Source organism: Pempheris klunzingeri, chromosome 8 (assembly GCF_042242105.1).
Source record: "Pempheris klunzingeri isolate RE-2024b chromosome 8, fPemKlu1.hap1, whole genome shotgun sequence".
Classification (NCBI taxonomy): domain Eukaryota; kingdom Metazoa; phylum Chordata; class Actinopteri; order Acropomatiformes; family Pempheridae; genus Pempheris; species Pempheris klunzingeri.
This window is the reverse complement of record NC_092019.1, coordinates 6,437,546-6,458,974: the sequence shown is the minus strand read 5'-3', so window position 1 is coordinate 6,458,974 and position 21,429 is coordinate 6,437,546. Positions and strand designations below refer to the sequence as shown.

At 43.8% G+C, this 21,429-nt stretch overlaps 2 protein-coding genes across 2 annotated transcripts; both read left to right on the top strand.

Annotated features, from left to right (window-relative positions):
- Positions 1-469: 469 nt before the first annotated feature.
- On the top strand, positions 470-7,272 carry coq3 (coenzyme Q3 methyltransferase). The gene is made up of 6 exons (XM_070835697.1): positions 470-692; positions 2,167-2,304; positions 3,601-3,700; positions 5,124-5,408; positions 6,201-6,360; positions 6,721-7,272. The coding sequence occupies exons 1-6, from the start codon at positions 508-510 to the stop codon at positions 6,906-6,908; spliced, it is 1,056 nt and encodes a 351-aa protein (XP_070691798.1). The 5' UTR covers positions 470-507; the 3' UTR covers positions 6,909-7,272.
- Positions 7,273-9,742: 2,470 nt separating this feature from the next.
- Positions 9,743-20,226, top strand: faxcb (failed axon connections homolog, metaxin like GST domain containing b). The gene is made up of 6 exons (XM_070835973.1): positions 9,743-10,002; positions 13,065-13,200; positions 13,924-14,120; positions 17,601-17,818; positions 19,272-19,388; positions 19,910-20,226. The coding sequence occupies exons 1-6, from the start codon at positions 9,743-9,745 to the stop codon at positions 20,224-20,226; spliced, it is 1,245 nt and encodes a 414-aa protein (XP_070692074.1).
- Positions 20,227-21,429: the final 1,203 nt, after the last annotated feature.

Sequence of the window (21,429 nt, the reverse complement as noted above, 5' to 3'; positions counted from 1 at the left end):
TGCTTAAAAAAAAAAAAACCTGTGGTGCTGATTTGGCCTATAAAATTCTGGAAACCGCATTTTAAATTTTAAAAGAGGACATGGTACACTTTTAGGAAGAGGACATTATCACACAAACCTGCTTACAGTGAACACACAGGGTGTTAATGAACCTTGGAGGGGCACAGTTGGCCAAACTGCATGAACACTTCACACAAATCTGCCGCTAGTTCAGCAACAATGACTGAATATGGGGATGATGTTTATCCAGATCATAGTCAGTGACAGAACCCAAACATTAAAACAGTCATCGTGAATGTTTTTTACACCGTAATATCAATAAATACAATATCTGTCCCAGCTTTAAGTCCGGTGTTTCCCGTCGGGACCAGCAACTTTCAAACAGGAACTAGGAGTGCTTGTTGTTTCTACCCGGACAGAAAAGAGTAGAGTACCGTCAGGTCAAACAGACTACCGTGCTGTGGTGGAGAGGTTTACAGTGACTCTCTGCTGCCCTGGCATGACAGCATGTACTCCAATAAGTTTTGCCGCCTCATGTTAGGCTTGTACAGCCGTAAACCGTCGTCGGTCCTCGGTGTGGCGCAGAGCCAGAGCGGCTGCAGCTGGAGCGCGGTGCGCAAACAGCGGACACTGTGGCTGCAGAGGAGCGGCCGTCCGGAGAGCCTGACACCCAGCGCGCCCTGTCACATCAGGTACAACAGCTACAGGGAACAGTTGAGGCTCTGGACCTGCTGGTGAGGCGACACAGCTTAAATCTACAATCTGTGGAAGCTGCCGGATCACAACAAGGTCACATTAAGTCACTCAAACAGCTGTTAGCACGAGTTTGGTCTGTAAGTGCAGCACCGTGACTGTTATCTGCTCAGAGGCTTCAGTTGTCGATTTCATTATCGATTAACACGCAGATTCAATTTTCGGTGAATTGATTGCTATATAAAATGTCAGATCAGTTCGCCAGAGCTGTTTGGTTTGCTTTATCCAACCAACAGAGCAGAACCTCCTAATTTTTAATTTGAAGTGACATAAAATGGACAAAATAACATTTTAAGAAACCAGAAAATGTTTTTTTGTTGTTGCTTGAAACATGACTGAAAGGGTTAATGGGTTATCAAACTGTTCTTTCTTCTCCCAGTCGACTGGTTAATTCAACACCAACTGGAAGATTTAGTAGCATATTAAGATGCATCTTTGTATACTTCACTTCTTTAAATGTCAGTTTTTGCCTTCATTTAACTTTCAGTTATTCTGCTTTTATTTAAATCTCGAGGAATCCTTGAGGTTATGTTGAAAATGTCATTAAAGCAGAGTGAAAGCACACGAAAATACAGAATGAGAAAGAAAACAACACAACTACAATAGCTGCATTCAAAAACAGAATAGTTTGTAATCCTGACCTCTGACCTATAAGTGGGACTGTGTCACCTTTTAATGTGTGTTTGAGAATATTCCAGGAGTGTGCAGCACTAAAACTAAAAGCAGTTTTCTCATATCTAGTAATTGTACGCAGGACTTCAGTCATCAGACGATCATTTGAACATGTGAAAAAATGACCATGGGGCCAATTTCAGGAGGGGACGTATGATGACAAGTTGCCATGAAGGGTTTTTATGAATAAAGAGGAACCAGTGCCTGTTGTGTCCTGCTGTTAGAGACACCCTGTGGTGCAGATTTGGCCTTTAAAATGCTGGAAACAGCTCTGTAAATGGTCCGTTTCACATCAGAGGACGTGGTACATTTCCAGGAAGATGCCATTATCACACAAACATGCTTAAAGTGACCCCTTAGAACACTATGGATCATCAAACTGTTCTTTCTTCTCCCAGTGGACTGGTTATTTCAACACCAACTGGAAGGTTTAGTAGCATATTAAGACATTTTTTCCCGCATGTTTGTATACTGCACACTTTAAATTTAAATGTCAGGTTTTGCCTCAGGCTAATTATTCAGCTTTTATTTAAATCTCGAGGAATCCTTGAGGTTATGTTGAAAATATCATTAAAGCAGAATGAAAGCACACAAAAATACAGAATAACACAACTAGAATAGTTCAAGAACAGAATAGTTTGTAATCCTGACCTCTGACCTGTGACTGGGAAGTCTCTCTGTTAGAGATACCCACCCAAACTGCTACAGCGCTGATGTGCTCCTGTCTATTTTGCCACGCAGTGCTCGGCCTGCCTCTCAAACCACAGTGGACCCCGACGAGGTGAGGAGGTTCCAGTCACTGGCCAGCAAGTGGTGGGACGAACAGGGAGAGTTTGCAGCTCTTCATGCCATGAATGACCTGAGGGTGCCTTTTATACGGTGTGTGTTTGGACACAATACGCACTCAATTATACATTCTTTTATTGAAATGCCAAAGATGTCAGGCCTGAGTCAGAGTGGCCACGGGGAGGTGACTGGCAGAGGCGTCAAGCAACCGTGTCAAAACATGACCTGGAGGAGCTGCAGCCTTGTGGTGTTTTAGGGCCGAGAACACATCAGGGATGCACTGAAGTAACAGAAACCCGAAGCGACAGGATTCCTCCACACATCAGCACATTTTCAGCCAATAACGTTTCAGCTGCCCCTACGTGCATGTGTTTGGGTCTGGCTGCGGCTGTTTTGATTGATAAGATCTGCTGCAGGGGCCCCACTAGATAACCATTACATTACCCATCCAGCCAAGAGCCCGTTCCTGCTCTCCCTCCCCCTCCCCCCCGTGCTCCTGTTGTGGTGATGATGATGTGTGTTTGTGGTGACAGTATGACAGATCCAGTGCCAGTGTATGAGTGTGGCTGATTTGTTGTGTGTTTCTGCCCTCGGGGTGTGTCTAAATGAGACGCAGCACCATCGCTGCTGTTGCTGCTGTACCTTTTAGACTCTGACAGTCTTACCACGATACAGCCAATCCTCACTTTGAAGAACGTTTTTTTTTTTTTCTAGATATTTAAATATATCTTTAAATATAGATAAACTCAGACACTCCTGCAAACCGTACATTATTAATAGTTCATCCTGCAGAGGTGGTGCGACATCCCACTCACACTATGGCTAAGTAGCTTCTGTCCTCGTCTTTCCGCACGGTGGTGGGGTTTTACAGCTAGTTAGGTGGACGTCTGCCAACACCTAATCTTCAGTCCTTCACAGTTTGCACGAACGCTCCTGCACCCCAGCAGAGCTTTAATGAGGACGATGCATACCCAGATCCCGGCCTGTTCTGCATGTTTAATGCCTGAGGCAGGCACACGTCAGACAGTGCGTGAGGGAAGCAGGGAAGGTAGGCAGGCTGCAGGAACACGGGAGCGACGTGGGGATGAATTTGTAGCCAGAGGACATGTGGTTGTTAGCTGGCTCACTCTGTAGCTCGCGGTGTAGCGGGGGTGGATGGGGTAAAGAAAATGTAGATGTCCTCTTGGTCTGCAGGCTCCTGTACAGCTCCTTATGATAAGCAGCATTATGTAGGATGGGGATGTTTTCCTTTCACTTTAGATAAGACTCTCTGGGATGGTAACATGATGTGTGTGTGTGTGTGTGTTGTAGAGTAAGAGGAGAACAAGTGTGGTCATGGGAGAAATCTTTTAATTGGAGGTTTAACTCATTGCTCATTTACCTGTTCAGGGATAATCTGCTGAATGTGCACAGAGCGCGTCATCCTGGGAAACCGCTCGCAGGACTCCGAATACTGGATGTGGGCTGTGGGGGAGGCCTGCTCACCGAGGTAAATGTGTGCGTGAGAAACATGCAGACAAAAACATCTTCCCCCTATACTTTCTCTGTCCATTCCCAATAGTTTCAATTGCTGCCCTTCACATCAAATGGAGTCCTTTCTTTCCAGATCTGTTGCATTATAAGATCCTGCTTTCAGTGCATTATAGCGCCCGTCCTTTCACATACATACCAGTGCCCCGAAAAACATTTAAACGTCAGCCTAATTCCCGTTCCCTTGTGATCTGACTGGTCTCAGTTTGGTGGAAGGGACAGTTGGTCGTTTACAGTTGTTTATCTGTTTGTTAGTGGTGATATCTGGGCAGCCAAGACAGGCCCTCTGTCTCTGCCTTCATTTGAACCGAGGACATACCAGCTGCGTTGTGTGATTTGAGAAGACAAAATCAGGTCCTGTATTTATACGGCGCTGTCACACAGGCTGTCGTGTTCAGACACAGACGCAGACACACACACAAAAAAAAAAAAAAAAAAAGCCCAAAAAGTGTCTGTTAAGATTGCAGCTGTGTTTGTGTCTCAGGGTGTCTTGTCACTTCGACCCTTCCCATCAGAAGGGATCAGCTGTGGGAGGATGGAGATCGCCCCCCTGGGCAAGCAAGTGCACCTCACCACAAGAGGCTGTGGGTTAAACTTTGTCCAGAAGAGGGCATTAGAGCGCACATCCAACTGCTTATCACCAGTTCACAAGTGCTTTTACATGTGTTTTTCTATACTGAGTTGACTTTTCCGGGTCTCTTCACACAGTCAGCACAACAGCAGCCAACGTGGACTGAACTGAGGATCACTTTTCATTATTTTGGGGAGAAAAAAAAGCATTCAGTGACCACATCTTTGAAATTTCATGAATTTAAAAACAAGACATATCTGAGATGCAAGCTTTGACAATCTCTGGATCCTCTGTTGAAACTGCATGTAGTTTTAAATATCTTTTTAGCTGTGATTGATGGCCATGTTAAAATACTGACTACATTTATAAGAAAGCCACACATAGATTGTTTCTACTTTGAAAGTCAGATAATGAATGAATGAATGAAGTGTAATGAGCAAAGCTTTTCCAGATTGTAAGTGTAAGTGATCCCTCCAACACTTTGCACCTGCTTTTTAGATTTCTTTGTCTTCAGCAGCTACGTAAGATCTATTCAAATGTGCACAGTCAGTCTTTCTTTCCAAATGCAATTAGTGAGCTGAATGTGTAGCCGACTTGTAATTTATCTAGTGTCTTCCTGTCTTCCTTTTTATTTTCACAGCACTTTTTTTTTTTTTTTTTTTGATACTGTTTGTCCTCATCATTTATCATCTTTAATTATTTAAGCCGAAGACAGTTCTCCATAATATAGAATAAAGTTGCCAAGTTTTGCTTTATCGAGCCATTTTAAAACACTTGTCATTTCCCCTCAACCCTCCTCGTCCTTCACAAGCCTCTGGGCCGCCTGGGAGCCGGTGTGCTGGGTATAGATCCAGTAGAAGACAGCATCGGCACAGCCCAGCTGCATTCGTCCTATGACCCCGACCTTCGTGACCGAGTCTGTTACCGGGCCTGCACTCTGGAGGAGCTCTCAGCTGAGGAGGAGGGGGGAGGAGGAGGAGGAGGAGGAGAGGAGGGGCAGGGGCCGGGCCAGTTCGATGCCGTCGTAGCATCTGAGGTGGTGGAACATCTGGCCGACCTGGAAACATTCGCCCTCTGCTGCAGCCTCGTGCTGAAGGTGTGTCCCGGGATTTTGTGTGTGTGTTCCTCCAGCTGTTAGCTCATGTCAGATATTTCTGCATCAATACAGTATGTGTCTGTGTGTTCAGCTGAGCGTGTGCTGATGTGCATATGGTGATTTTGTTGTCTTTTTCATCCGCCATGCGTCACAGGGAATAGGTTAGCATGTGTTTTTATGTGCACGGGTTTCCATCGAGCATCAGTGAAAGCTGTACGTCAGTACGCAGACCAGATGATGGTAATCTCATAGGTCCATGGGCCAGAGGAGTTAAGAGGGGAAAAAAAGACTCCTCTTCATTCAATGCCTCTGCATTTGGTTTAGACTCAACTTTCTCTTTTTCTCACCCAAATCTCTGCTTCTGCTCTTTTACAAAAAAAAACCCTTTAAATGTGTCTTGCTTCAGGGCACCTAAGGGACGCTTTAATGTGACTTCTTGTACTGTGTTTGTTCATTTTAAAGAAGAACTGCACTCTTGCACTCTAGCTCTTTTATTTTCCACCTCTTTCACTCTCTGGCCTCGTCCTCTCTCCTTCTACCTCCCCGCCTGTTCATTTTGTTAATCTTGACCGAGGTTGAACCTTGAGGTTTGGCACGGGTGCTTTCTGATCTGCACTGAAAGCTCTAAATCCATCCTATAAATACCCTCATTACTCAGGTAGTGCCTCGCTTGTGCACATAGGAACAGTGGGGATGTTTTATCATTGTAAAATCTAAAGCAATATTAGCAGTAATAACTGAAAATCTTTAATATTTCTTAAACTAAAGCTGTTCTTTTTTTGCTATGTGCAGCCAGGCGGCTCGCTCTTCATCACTACTATTAATAAAACCAACCTGTCATACGCACTGGGGATTGTTGTAGCCGAGGAGTTGCTGCGCATTGTTCCCAGCGGGACGCACGACTGGGAAAAGTTCATCAGCCCAGTGGAGCTGGAGCGCCTCCTGGAGTCTAGTAAGTCCCTCTGATTTCCACACAGTGGTTCCCCCTGTTAACACTACACAGCACATTATGAAGTGCTCAGTAAGAATAGAAATGAATCATGGAAACACCTCAATTAGAGACTGGCTCAGTCTGTAAGCTTAATTAATTTTTATTTTTTCTGCAATAGCAAGCACTGATTGGCTCATCCTGAGGGTTTTGGTTTAAATCATGAATAAATATGTTGAGTAAAGCAATATTTCACTGCCCTCTTACCTGAGCCGGATAAATTGAGGGTTATTATTTTTCCTTACTGACAGTTCAGTTAAAGTGCACTAAAATGTTTTAAAATAATAAGAAATAAGTCTCCACATCACTTTCATCCTCTGTCAGATGGCTTCTCGGTGCAGTCTGTCCAAGGAATGCTGTACAACCCCGTATCAGGAGCCTGGAGCTGGACCAACAGCACCGCCATCAACTACGCCCTCCACGCTGTCAAAGTGAGAGACGATCCCCAGCCGGACCGGGCCGAGGAGAGCAGCCCCCACCCAGAGCACCACGCTGCAGCCACGCACAGCTGAGCCGGACGAATGGAGAACACGTCGGAAGATAGAAAACAATAAAGTGTGGAGTCCGAACGTCCTGGTCAAAGACTGAGGTTGATGAAGGAAGGGGGCGGACAGCTGTGAGATCCAGTTAGAGATGTACTGTAGTTGCAGATTTCTGCTAAATAACATTTCATTAAGCTGTTGGGTTTCTGTCAGCTGTGTGTTTTTACAGTGAACCTTTAGTGTTTGATGATCTGAACAAGGCAACTGTACATCGTCTGATTGTGCCATTCAGTTTCATATTGTAGCTGGAACATTTAGTGATTTGCCACATCCTCTGTTATCCTCTGCAGTTCAGAAGAGTGAAAGTGCGACAGTGAGAGGTCTGGTTTGTTTGGCCGCCAAGAATAAATATGATTTCATGTTGATTTTGGCTGCGTTTTTAAGATGCTAAAGCCTTTTTAGAAGACGCGTCCACACAAGAGGATGGGACAGTCACATCCTCTGGGATTATAATGGGTCTCGTGTGGAAGTATTATATAATACAAATCAAGCCTGTGGGAGAATAAGTCACGCTTGCATGATGTTCTTAAAGAGACTAATAACCAGGCTGGAAGTGCGCGCAGAGATGATATGTTTCTCTGATGCAGCAGCGGACAAAAAAGGACTCTGAGGACTGCAGGGGCTCTTGAGGTGCATCAGAGGTCACAGCGAACCAGTGAACCAACGAATGCCCCCTGTGTTACTTCACTGCAGGAGTTATCACACTGACCTGACTGTAGGATTGATGGTTAATGATTGTGTGGGATTAAAGGACACGGGGAAAACCTATTTAACATTTCCCAGCAACAATAGTGCCTGCAGTGGACTAGTATTCCCACACCAGTTCAGCTCTATAATAACAAACACCCCTGCTCTAATGCGCGCTCCATAAAGCCGCGGGAGCGCGCCCTTAACTTGCAGTAGCCATGTCTGCAGTGAGGACTTTAGAGCCCAGCACCGGGACATAGATTAAATACAGATCATCAGTTCATCCCGTCATCCTGCTTAAATACACCAGCTCTCATCGGCCTGGACAGACTGTCACCTGTTGAGGAGGAGACTTGCAGGATTTGATTGGCGATTTGACAGGAGAGGAGAGAAGGGACGGGGTGGGGGGAGCACCTATGTTGATGTGAGCTACGGGATCTTTCCTGAAATCCGTTCTTCTCCAAGTGGTCCACGTCCTCCTCTCGGCATGCTCGACAAACAGCTCCCAAACAGTGGATTTCAAGATGAACGTCCTCCTGCACTTCCGAAGTTGCTCCAGAGTGAGTAGACATGTCACCCCTGCATGTGTGTCCCCCCCTGTCCCCATCCTGTCAGTGTGAGCTCAGGTCATCTGGGACCTGCTCTCAACCAGCGACGTTTAGGGTGTTTTAAAAAAAAAAAAATCTATTTATTTTGGTTTTAATCTCGCAGAGCTGAACAAATAAGCGCCACGTCCTGTGGATGAGAGACAGTTTGATGTCCTGCAGACTTGTGGTTGTTTGAGCGCTGCTCACCAGTGGACAGGGTGTTCATCACACTGAGCCACTGCTTTCACTGGGATGCAGGGGCTCGTCAGGGCGGGGTGACCCCCCCCACACACAGGAGCAGACAATAGGCCAACTGCGTCAAGAGAGCACAGTTAGCACCGGATGTGTCCCAAGCTCACTGTAAAAATAAAAGCATTGAGCTATTGCACAGCACTGCCCTGATAATGAGGCTGTTATTAACAATGAATGTAAATGTGGTGAAATAATCTTAATAGGAAAAGCAGCTTAACTCAAGCTCTTTGCAGATTTTTCACCACGTGTTCTTGGATATTAAACCAAAGCCGTTTAAAGACCTGCAGAAAACCTGCCGTACTAAATCAAGGCAAAACGTATGAAGTGCACGTGGTTTAAACCCTGTAGGTTATTTTGGAGAAGGTGAAATAATGTAACACTGAACGTCATTCTATGAGTCTGTGAGAATGAATAAACAGCTTTGGTAGATAAAGAAACAGTGGGAACAATGTGGGCAGAGACAGACGGCAACAACTTTAAACATTATTAACATCTAGAGGTGAAACCATTAAACTGCCAAACTAACGGTTCAAATGTGATGATCTGCTCTTCTTCTTTCTCTTCTATGATACTAAACTCAGTGTGTTTGAGTTTAGGATTGCTGGTCAGACAAAACAAGCCGTTTGAATGTGTCACGTTTGGCTCTGGAGCATTATGATGTTTGTGACGTCTTGTGTTGTATAGACAAATGTGGAAAATGATTAACAGATGAATTGATCATGAAAATAATAGTTATATGCAGCCATGGTAATATTAAGATTAAAGTCACAGTTGCAGTTAATGATTAGCTAATGAAGGAAGGAGTTTTTGATGGGAAATTTAAATTCCTGAGTTATGGTCAGTTGATGCAGTCGTTAGTTATAAGTAATATCACATATTATTGTTATATATAAGTACTTATTATAGTTATGTAATTATTATTGTTGTTGTTAATATATGTGCCATTGTTATTAGTGTTGTTATTTGCAGAACATTGTATCAGTCATGAAAATAACACATCCCAAACAGAGGCTTTTATTTTTGAAACTTGGAGCCGGAAATCCAGCTGCTGTGTTTCCGATCAGCTTGACAATAATCTCTAAAAACCTGCAAAGGAAAGCGAGCTGGGTGCCGCTGAGCATCGTCCCGGGGAGGGGGAACCGAGATGTTTACTGTTTTCCTGGAGGACTACCATCCACACCGCCGCCATGCCGTAGACTCCCCGCCGGGCGTGTAGATGAAGCCTAACGGGGACCGCAGCAGGGAGGAAGCGGGGTGGCTGTAACCGAGGGAGGGACGATGTACTGGGCTGCTGGCTTCGCCTCTTCCCGGCCGTGTGTGGTTGAACTCGGGCGGAATCACAGCCTGCCGCTCGGGCTGTGCGGCTCCGAGCAGCAGCAGTCTTTGTATGGCTATATCATCGCCTTCCCTTTGCAGGACTACGGAGGCATGATGTCGGTTCTGGGCTCGGACTCCTGGTGGAAGAAGACCCTGTACATCACCGGGGGGGCCCTGCTGGCTGCTGCAGCCTACCTACTGCACGAACTGCTCGCCATCAGGTAGGAGCCCACTGCATCTGTTTCTCATCACTTGGTTTTATTTAGTGCGCCTGCTGTGGCACTGACTGGTGGCTGGTGCTGCACTTGCACAGTGATAAAACCGTGACTCGGACGGTGGGAGCCTGCATGTGCAGATCTCGCGGTGGTTGCTGGGGTTTCAGTCCTTGTTTTCCTCCTCCCAAGGACATGAGAATACATTGAGAGAGAGAAAAAAATCAAATAAATAAAAAAGACGAGTCACGCGTGCGCTCATGTGCCAACTCGGCACCTGAGCGCGTCTAACCGAGGCGCTGCAGAGTCACACCGACCTTTTCATGGAGTGATACACAGCTGCTGACTAGAAACACCCCCAAAAAAACCACACCCACGCCTACAGCCATACCTTCTAATAATGAGATGTGAAAGTGATTAGGCCTAACTCGGGACTAATGCCTGCCTGTGAATTAGGGGATTATTTTTGGGGCGGGCCAGCGCCGGAGAGTAAGTACATCCTGTAACAGTGGCCTGCTAGTTTCTTTCCCTCCCCTCCCTCCTCCCTTCCTGTCATAATCTGTGCAACCTTGCATTTCGTGCAGAAACGCTGCTGCCGAATCACGTGCAGGCTACAGAGGCTGGACCCGCAGCCTGCCGGCATCATCTGTTCATGCCATGTGATGTGTACGTTGGCAGCAGCAGCTCTGCCACAGTGGTCCCCTCTGTGAGCCACCCTTAATGTGTGGAGAGCTCTTTAAGTGGCCCTTTCAGCACCACATTTGGATAGACAGAGTCAGAAGAGAAGGGCAGGGTGCACAGAGGATGCTTTCTGCAGACCTCATGGACATCTGGGACTGTTTCAGCACCACATGAGCGCAGACAGCGTTACCTTACACACTGTAGACCCACTCAGTATGTATTCACTTTATTAGACACACTCATCTAAAACTAACACAGTCCAATGCAAACAGTCCTGTAATAAATCCTCCATTTGAGTGTATATGAACTGTATATATTGTGCTGCTGTAGTAGAGGGGTACTACCCTACTGCCCCACCCTCACTACAGCCTCAGCTGTAAACACACAAACACTAAAATAGACCCATTCACTATAGCAGAGCTCACTGCTGTGTGTGTCAAAATAACAGTGCTAATTTCAAAATCAACCATTTTTGACCCAATATAGGTAGGTAAATATATCTAATCATGTAAATATTGAATGTTTTACATGTATATGTGCCGTGTATAAACTAATAATTGTTCATTTTGTTGGACAAAGACATATACTGTATGTATAGTGTCGTTACTGTTTGATTAAATTAGACCACAGAAAGAATCCCTGTTAGACTTCCTATGGATAAAATGTTGTTAAACACAAATAACAGAAATTCCTATAGAATAATTTGGGATTTGGAAGTGTTGTGCTGGGTAGAAGGTTCATCTTATGTCACTGACTCAATATTAGAAATACGTGTAAACCTCTAAAACAGCTTGAACAAAAATTGAACCTTTAAAAAAAAAAAAAAAGCAGGTTTTATTGCAGGGCTGCTGTTCATGAAATAATAAATAAATAATAATAATACATTATTCAGACTTGAAGAGCAGATGATAAAAAGAGATACTAAACAGAACAAACTGGACCTGTCTGTCTGCCTGCCTGTCTGTCTGCAAGATGATGCACAGCGACCCACAGGTTTAACATCAGGGATCAAAACTGAATTTGGTCTTAATTCTGTTTAGCTCCTTATTAGTGTTGCTATCATCACCATGGTAATGGTAATAAATATATGAATGAAGTTTCCATGTTGTAATCAGGAAAACAGTGTAGTGTCTTTAAATCCTGGATTTCTTCTCCGTTGGTTTTGTACATGCACTTTTTTCCGTTGCAGTAAAAAGGAGCTACAAAGACACGGTTGCTAAGAATAGTGTCTAATTGTTTGTGTTGGGACAGCAGGTGTATAGTAACGCTGTAATGGGAAATGTCCAACACTGGAGCAGTGTGATGACTCATTAAGTCCATTTTAATTCTCACAGAAGCTCTTAATGCCACTCTGCTCGGTGGTGCTTTCCAGATATACAAACAGTATCTACTCAGATTCAACTCTAAGGAAACTCAGCGTTTCTAATTTCAAAGGACAATCTGCTCTGTACTACTAACTATGTAGTGTTCATTTGATATGTTTGGTTTCTGGGCTCATTTTATTCACATAAACTTAACTAAACACAAACAAGTAGACACAGGAATTAATTTACATATAACAAAATAGACCAGATGAGGGATTAAGTTGCAATATTGACTGAAATCATACCTAACCTGTGATTCACTGAGCCTTGCAGATCAACAGAATGGATTTTTTTTTTCTTCATTGGGTTCAACCAGGACAGCAAAATGTAGGTCTGCACAGAGCTCTTGTTTGAACGTTAATGAAGTGAGGCCACCACAGTTGCTCAAAATAAAAATGTCCATGTTAGTGTGTGGTTGAGGTTTTTTTTTTTTTTTTTTTTTTTTAAAAACAGAGCTCTGGGACACAGGGACTTTCTGTGGTGTCACTGAGCTATAATAAACTGCAGGTGTGACCTTTCCCTCCCAGGAAGGTTTGTTAGAGCCTGAAACTGAACAGCCAGCATTGTTTTAGATGCTGAGTCCTGTTTGGTTTTTATCTCACAGCTCCGGCTGACCTAGAAACCAGGTAGTAACACTGGAATCAGAAGTTACATTGCTGTCTTTTCAGTTTGAGTCAGTGCTGTGTTTAGTATTGTTCCTGTTGGTGGTTTATATTCTTCCCTAAAGAATCAGCTGTTTGCTGCTGTTTATTTCTAAAAAGCATAAAACATCCGCAGAGTGAGGAAATCCATCATAGCAAACACAAAGCTTTGGAGTTGACTGCTTTTTCATTCTTCTTATTGTCAATCAAATACTTCCTCAAAAGCAAATATTATTCTCACATAATGTATTGTAATTTACAGTACCAATGCAATGCATAGATTTAAAATTCAAATATACAGTATATAGAAAACATTAGTCAGTAGACTAGTCCAAACAACACTATTAATCCACTAAAGTTTTCTCCGTCTGTGCTCTCTGTGCAGGAAGGAGCAGGAGTTGGACTCTAAAGACGCCATCATCCTCCATCAGTTCTCCAGGCCAAAGAATGGCGTGCCCAGCCTCTCACCCTTCTGCCTCAAAATAGAGACGTACCTGCGAATGGTGGACCTGCCCTACCAGGTGATACTCAGCAGACTGAAGAGACGCAACAACCTTCAGCCAGCGTCTGTTTTTTTTTGGTTTTTAGTTGTTTCTGTAGCTGGTAGCTGCTCGTGCTAACAGTCCAGTTCTTCCAGTGTTTATACAGACATCATGCGCTTGATCAATGAAAGACGCATAGATGCTTGTGCTAAGACATAGTCTGCTTCATCACAGTTCATGACTGTTTGAGTTATATGTTCGCTGCAGGCGTGATCTCAGATTTTCAGACATTATAAACAACTAGAAAGATGATTGTTACCAAACTACCAGACTGGTGATTCTCAAGCTTTTTGGCTTTTGACTGCTGAAATGAAGCCATTTCTACTTGCAACCTTTCATCACTACTTAATGTTTTTGTGCTCACATGGTTTTATTTGGTGCCTGAAAAGGTACAATTTTCTTTTCAGTAATTCACAAGAGCAAGGTAAATTGAGGGACTGTCTGGTGATTTTGTAATGCACTTCCACAGAGTTTGGTATCTTGCTAGTGGCAGTTTAACTTTCAAAAGCTTCTCCAGAGCCACGTGATGAGTAAACTGAACTTACTGTGTAAAATCGGTGCAGTGATCCTTGTGGGATCGTAACCCACAGGTTGGGAACCACTGAAATACAGATGATGATGTGGCATAAAACATCTACACAGTTGTATAAAAATGTACACAGAGTCCGACATGTTATCACGTGAAGCTATTTCCCTCTGCAGAACTACTTCGATGGGAAGCTGTCGCCGCAGGGTAAAATGCCCTGGTTAGAGTACAACCACGAGCAGGCTTCAGGCTCCGAGTTCATTGTCGACTTCCTGGAGGAGAAGCTGGGTGTCAACCTCAACCAGAACCTCACCCCACAGGAGAGAGCCGTGTCCCGAGCTGTCACCAAAATGGTCGAGGAACACCTGTACTGGTAGGTGACTCATACGTGGAGTGTAGGTAGCCTCAGTCACCTGTGATTTAAGCTGATTTTGAAGCGGATTACATCGACCGATCTGTAATGTGATGCAACTGCTGTGCTTGACAGCCAGAATTATGCATTTGCCCACTTAAATATGTATTTTTAGTATTTCCATGTTCATATCTAAATACACATTTAACACCTGAGCTCAGTGTTTAATTAACAGTATCATGAGGCAGTTGTGCAGATCTCATTGAATAACAACAATATGAAATTGATTTTGAGAGCTGAAAAACAAAACATGCTTAGTTTTAGATCTTTCATTAACAATTGATGCAGCCTTCCAGACCAGACTGACTCTATCCTCACCATCAGTAATGTGTTATCAGCCATCCTTCGCTGTGGTGAGTCACTCCAGTACCTCTGGGTGAGAAACACTCCGCTGCTAGGAAATCGTTTACCTCTCCTCCCACGCCCAGAGAGGCTCAGTGTTTTCCATTACCTAAAAGCTCCATCCATCTTCTACTACCCCCCCTCTCCCTCTCCCTCTCTCTCTCTCACACACACACACACACACACCCGTCACATCCAGTGTGACGTGGCCTACTCTCCTCTATTTTTTGTGGCACTTGTGGATCTTCATCCTCACATTTTTCTTAAGGTAAAGAGTAAATGAGGATGCGACACATTTAACCTCACTGTTAAATGAACGATAATGATAGAAAATAATAATTCTAGAAATGATGTGATTGGGTAAAATATAGCTGTGAGATTCCATAACATTTCTCAGTGCCTTAGAGGTCATTCATGTAACCCGCATCCTCCCTCCCCCTCTCCCTGTGTCACTTCCTTCCTCTCCTTTCTCTGCTCCTCCACCGTCCCTGTACCATGTTTAGACCCACATATAGACCTATTGATTGAATTATTTATGTCAAGGAAGGGCAGCGTGGCGGCTTGTTGATCTTATGAAGAGCTGCAGAGCTACAGGCCAGCAGCAGTGACGGATCGTTAGGTCATACGCACACTGTTTCTCACCAGCCCTTCTGACTAATGCTGCTGTGAAAATATATAAAAGATGACAAGAAAACCAAGAACTAGCTGCTGTGACAACTGAGCTTCATGCTTTGTCCTCCATTGCCATCTAAGCTGTGACTCGTTTTTTAGAGATAATTGTCAACAAAGGCAAATTAGCCTTTCAAAAATGTATTATATGTTAAATAATTCTTTTAAAGCTGCTCTAATTAACATTTTTATGCTAACAATGAATTAAATGACTCTTTGTAATAGTAAGTGACTAATTCACAAAGAGTTGTTATCTGACTTCAGTTGCATTTTAGCCTGTATTAGCTTCTTTTTTTAGTTTTCCGCCCTGCAAACTCCGCTATGTCATTAACCAGCAGCTTTCAGGTTTATAAGTCATCTTAATTTGATATTCTAATCTACTAAATAGGGGGTTTTTTTGTATCCAAACAGTGTTTTTTCCAAATCTAGAAACAACCGACAGTATATCCTGTGTGCATATCAGATAATATAACAGGAAGTAGCGGGTGGCCCCCGGTCAGTCACCACTCCCAGATGTAATGTAGGCCAGATGCTTTAATTCAATTTCTATTGAGGGACTGGTCATCTAGAGTGATCCAGAAGACTGCCGGCCGGAGACAGAGACAGCTTCACAGCCCTATCACGGCTCATTGGTCAGCCACTACCGGCAGGAGCGCAACATAAGGCTTCCCGGCTTTTAGACGAGCAGGGAGAGAAGCCCTGTCTGTATTTCCAACTAGGTTGTCTGAGAAAGAGCAAGTGCGTTTGGATATAGCAGCCTAATCTTGTTAGTGTCCACATGCACAAGCAGCTTGGCTAACATTAGCAGAGCACTATTCTTTGCATTTCTCTTTTGATTATGCATATTTTAATGAGATAAATGCAGGTAAATCAATAGTGTCTTAATGCTTTCCTTTGTTAAATCTATAATGTTACAAAGGAGGAGCTGCAGATGAATAGAGGCAGAGTTAGAGCAGGATTTGGAGGCTCTGAATGGGGCTTGTTAGCACACTTAGACACAGTGGATTTGTCAGTCTCCTGCTGTGAGACAAACCTCTACCTGACGTCAGGGTGGGTCATGTAGCTGCCGTGTAATTTGAACGCGAGCAAGAGGGAATCTGAGTGACTCAACATAGAGGCAGCAGGTGCAGCCCAGCAGTGAGTGAGTGTTTTTGTTTTTAATCCGACTCTGTCATGGAATGTCTTTTCCCCTCTAACCTATTTCTGCATGAGCGGCAACGTCGGACTCCAGTCAGTTCTTCATGTACGGAAATGCAGGCTGACAGTTTGAAAGGCTGAATATATGGTGTTGCAGCGAGTTGAGGGCCGCTCAGCTGATGAATGGGCAACGGAACGTATGTGGTGGCGCACTTTTATTGATTAGGACGAGGGTTGTTGTCAATAGACATAAAGCTTTGTTGGTAACAGGACGAGGCTGAACCGGAGTAAAAAGCCTGATTGTTGCACTCCACACACACAGCTGTGCACCCTGCATGCTCCATCCATGATGGTTCACATGTATGTAGGATAGCTGCTACTGTTGATGTGCAGCACCTTATGTCACTTCTTCCTGCAGTGTGATCCTCAGACCTGTGAGATCATGTGCATGCTGAGTGTGACACATTTCAGTTTAGAAATAGACGGAGCTTTTACTAGCCTGTTGCTGTGTAAATGCTGTTGTGTTTGCTTATACAAAGTGATTCCTCTCATCAGAAATTTGAATGTGAGTCAATGGCTATTGTTAGTGGCTGGTTACATATTGTTGTTGGACATAAAGGTTAAGATCTTCAGCTGCAAAAATACAATTCATGTTTTTTTTCTTGTCTTTATAGTGTAAGCAGAAACCGTTTGTAGTTTTTGTTCAGGATTAGACCTAAACCTTTTACACTTGATCACTCAACTCCACTCGTAACGCACTGCAAGTGATGTGTCAGACCCATTCCTGCTTTCCGTGTAAAGTTAACATGAAGGCAATAGCAAGTTGTTTATATAGTACATTTCCTATACAGGGATGTATCTATGTGCTTTAGATACATGATAGCAAAAAGGGCCATCCATATGTAAAATAGAATTAAAATACAAATACATAAAATAGAATAAATGCATAGTGGGGGTACAGATTGCATAACATATAATACAAAGTGCACAGGATGGAATAAAAACCTCCAGAATCCAAGTGTCGTAAAAAATAAAGTGCAAGTTCTAGGGCTCAGTCATCAGCACATAAAAAGAGAAGAGTTTTTAACCTGGATTAAAAAATGTCTACGTCTTGGGCACAGCTAATGTCTTCTGGCAGTTTGCTCCAATTGTACGTAGCGTAACAGCAAAATGCTGCTTCTCCGTGTTTAGCTCGCACCCTGGGCTGTACTAGCTGGCCTGGGTCCATGGATCTGAGAGCCCTACTTTTTCTCCATTCTTTAAGCATATCTTGAATGTGTGTGTTTTTTTCAGGACGATAGCCTACTGCCAGTGGGTGGACAACCTGGAGGAAACTCAGAAACTGCTGTCGATGAGCGGCCCTCTGAGTGACACACTGAAGTGGCTGCTGAGCCACCTGAACGGCAGCGTGGTGCGCAGGGAGATGTACGGCCACGGCATCGGACGCTTCTCTAAGGAGGAGGTCTACTCGCTGATGGAGAAGGACATGAGGACGCTGGCCACACTGCTGGGTACGGAGTGGACTGTGTGTGTGTGCAAACATGCCCGAACCTTTAAAATGTTTTCCATTTAGACTGCCACTTACCTCGTCACATTCCTGAGGAGTAACCTGCGTATTTGAGGGATTATCCAAACTCTGTTACATCTTCTGAGCGCAGCGTGTAAATGTGTTTTAATTTCCTTGCAGACAACATATAAAAAATACAGAACATACACTACTCACAAAAAGTTAGGGATATTCTTTCAGGTGAAATTTATGGAAAATGGAAAAAGTTAATGCGACAGTGATATTATATCATGAAAGTAGGGCATTTAAGTAGAAGCATGCAATGGTAATTTCTTCATTTTAAACAATTTATTGAATGAAAATCTAACAACAGTGGTAGGTATACCACAACAAAACATTTCAGTGTCTCAATAAATTGGGATGTGGCCAAAGGACGTCCACTCCTCTCCTTTCTGTGACTCTTCCAGTCTCTGTATCACTGTTCCAACCTCCTGATGACACTCTGTGACCCTCTAAGCTCAGTGAACACCTCCGTCTGAGGACTTCCTGTTTGAAGCCTCCAGTGTTGAGGTGCTGCTGATCAATAGTTAGGTGTCGTCTTGGTCTCATGATGTCAGAATGTGAACAGCTCGATGAGGAGGACTGTTTAAATACCAATTCTAACTGAAGCAGGAAATGTATTGGTGGATTCATGGATCAAACCTGTTGTGAATGTTGCTGTTAAGCTTCTTGTTAGAGAACAGCAACTTGTGCAAAAAGTACTGAAACACTGAACAGTTGGACATGTGCATTCAAAGGTTTAGAGAAGGTCACATTAAGGTCACCTGGAAAGGTTAGAATGCATTTTAGGTTCATCCTGAAATGTGAGTAGTGTATCTGTCGCTGCCTCTGTGTTTATATATACCTAGTGAGGTATAGAAGAGATTAATGAAAACTGGGTGACTCAGCCACCGGGATACAATATCAGTGTTCAGATGGAAACAAAGAGTCAGATGCTGAGAAAAAAAAAAGTGATCTGCATCGATCTGTTTGTGTCATTTCAACTGACGCCCACTTGTTGTAAAATGGAAAGTTATTCCCAGAGCGAAAGCATCAGTACACTCTGCAAACATACTGCTTCTCTCTTAATGTTTTGCTGTTCCAGACTCAACTGCCTGTTTCTAAAATCTGTTGCTGCTGCCAAAAGTGCAGCTCCTCCAGCGTTGAGATAATTTAGTTTATTTTGCGTATTAAGCATATTCTCTGGAGGGACAGGGAAGGAGATTCAGCATACAACATATTCAAGGCCACACATGATTGATTTTTTTTGTTGTTATCACAAATAAAGGGTTTATATTGCCAGTTAACGATCAATGTTTGTTTCTTTATTGTTTCATTATTGTAGAATAATAAAACTGTAAAACTGAATATGTCCCTGCATCAAAGCTTCAAATTGCTGTTTATTCTCTGTCCCGCAGGAGATAAGAAGTACTTTATGGGCTCTAAGATGTCAACATTAGATGCTACGGTGTTTGGGCATCTAGCCCAGGCTATGTGGACCCTGCCAGGGACACGACCAGAGCAGCTCATCAAAGGTCAGTGGATCTGTGAAGCACTTAGACATGAACGGTGAAGCAGAATATTCTCATAATTAACCAGAATAGTTGAATTTAATCAGTGCATATTTACTGTTGCTCTTTTTTGAGCTTTGTTATAACCCTGTTTTTTTCCATACATAAGCATAATTTAATTTTAATGTTATTTACAGGTGTGCTAGTTTGTCATAGATGTATTTGTCCGTTCCAGCCACTAGATGGCAGCGATACTCCACTGCGATGCAGTATCGTTGACACTGGCTTTGGTTGTTGCTTCCACATCTTGCACAGTCGGGAAGACTTGAGTCTCTAACAGAGAACAAAATCAGAGTAATGTCCCACATGAAAAGTCTTGGTTTGTTACATAATTCATGATAAAAGGGTTCAAAATGGAGGGATAAAACAAAATATAGTCTCCCAGATGTATTGTCTTCCTTTGCATCAGTGATGCCTCCTGCAGTGTTTCACTGTGCCTGTAAAAGCGTGTGATTGTGAACCTGCTGTGTCTGATCTCTCTACAGGGGAGCTGATCAACCTGGCCATGTTCTGCGAGCGAATGCGGAGGAAGTTCTGGCCCGAGTGGTTCGTGGAGGTGGAGGATGTTTATTATGACGGAGACAGCGAGAGCAGCGGCGGCTCCCCTACAGGCCTGCTGGACTTTGGCCTCTTCTCCAGGACTGACACTCTGGACGACAGCGACGCCAGCAGCCACTCTGCCGGACACACGCACACACACTCCCCCGTCTCCGACCAGTCGCTCTTTGACTCGGACGTGGGGACGGGATCTGATAATGACATTCAGCTCAAGGAGGAGTTAATGCCCGACTTGGAGGTTTGACCTGAGAATGGCTGTGATTGGCTGACAGATTGAGACTGACAGGAGGTGGGAAAGTTGCGTCGGTAAGCTTAAAAAATCTGGAGAGGGTGCCAGAGAACAGCTCTCACAGCTGAAGAAACTCTTCCAGCTGCTCCACCTGCAATACCCCAAATGATATACCTTCCTGACGGACAGGTGATGGTATTAATATGCAGAGCATACTGACTGAACCTCATAATACACATGCTACTGTATGGTTTGTCCCCTCCTGTAACGTCAAAACTGTCCCTGTGGCAGTTTTCTTTTTGCCTTATTTGTCTCATCCCAAGATACAGAGGCTGGTGTGAAAGCTTGACACAAAGGAAACATCTCATCTCATGAAAATCTCATGAAAAGCACTGAGACGGCAGAAGAGTGTTGTAGACAAGACAGGTGGCACTTCACTTGCTATGAAACGATGCAACTAATCACCACTCTGCCATGGGTCTTAACGCACAAACCCATTCGAACAGGTGGAGACTGATCATGTGGCTAAAAGGAACAGCTGCTGTGTCTCGACTGTTAACCGTCCCCGTGCCGGAGAGGAAACACAGATGACATCGAGTGCCAGTCCTTCCTCTAATTTGATCCTTGAGTCATTTCCTTTATGCTACTGTATGTGGGAAAAATCTGCATCCAAACATGACGTACGTCTCCATCAGACCTCAACCCTAGATGCACCTGCAGTCCTGTGGAATAGAAGTCAGATGGAAAGACAAGCAGATTTGTGCCTGTTTCATTTACGGGTTTTCATCGTTACGTCTCATCGTTTAGTAATTATTTGCACTTTGTTGTTGGTGAATTTGGAGCTTTTGATCCTACATTTGAGCATCTCTTTGGTAGAAGTAAAAGCTGTAATTTGTACATTTGACCACTAGATGGAGTTAGCCGTCAGCCTGATGCCTCCTTTATTCTGTAACATCAAGGTCATCCCACCCTGAGGACCCGCAGTCCATTTAACACAGCAGGTTCGTTGTCCTTCACTCCTAAAGTTTAATATTGTGGTTCCCATTCATAGCTACCCTTTCGGTGTGTGTGCAGGTGTGATGTGCGTATGCATGCATACTTGCATAGTGCAACAAATCAGCCTTAGTTCTCTCAGACTAAAGACATGGGTGGAAATACTTTGCAACAGTTTTTGTTGTGATATGATTTATCATCAGTGCCACTTTGTTATTGTTTCTA

Bases quoted from the DNA above. Each gene is read 5' to 3' on its own strand.
- coq3 (XM_070835697.1), top strand. From the start codon at position 508: ATGTACTCCAATAAGTTTTGCCGCCTCATGTTAGGCTTGTACAGCCGT. The intron at 3,701-5,123 runs GTAAATGTGTGC...GTCCTTCACAAG, and splicing joins GGGGAGGCCTGCTCACCGAG to CCTCTGGGCCGCCTGGGAGC. The intron at 5,409-6,200 runs GTGTGTCCCGGG...TGCTATGTGCAG, and splicing joins GCTGCAGCCTCGTGCTGAAG to CCAGGCGGCTCGCTCTTCAT.
- faxcb (XM_070835973.1), top strand. From the start codon at position 9,743: ATGTACTGGGCTGCTGGCTTCGCCTCTTCCCGGCCGTGTGTGGTTGAA. The intron at 10,003-13,064 runs GTAGGAGCCCAC...CTCTCTGTGCAG, and splicing joins CACGAACTGCTCGCCATCAG to GAAGGAGCAGGAGTTGGACT. The intron at 17,819-19,271 runs GTACGGAGTGGA...TCTGTCCCGCAG, and splicing joins GACGCTGGCCACACTGCTGG to GAGATAAGAAGTACTTTATG.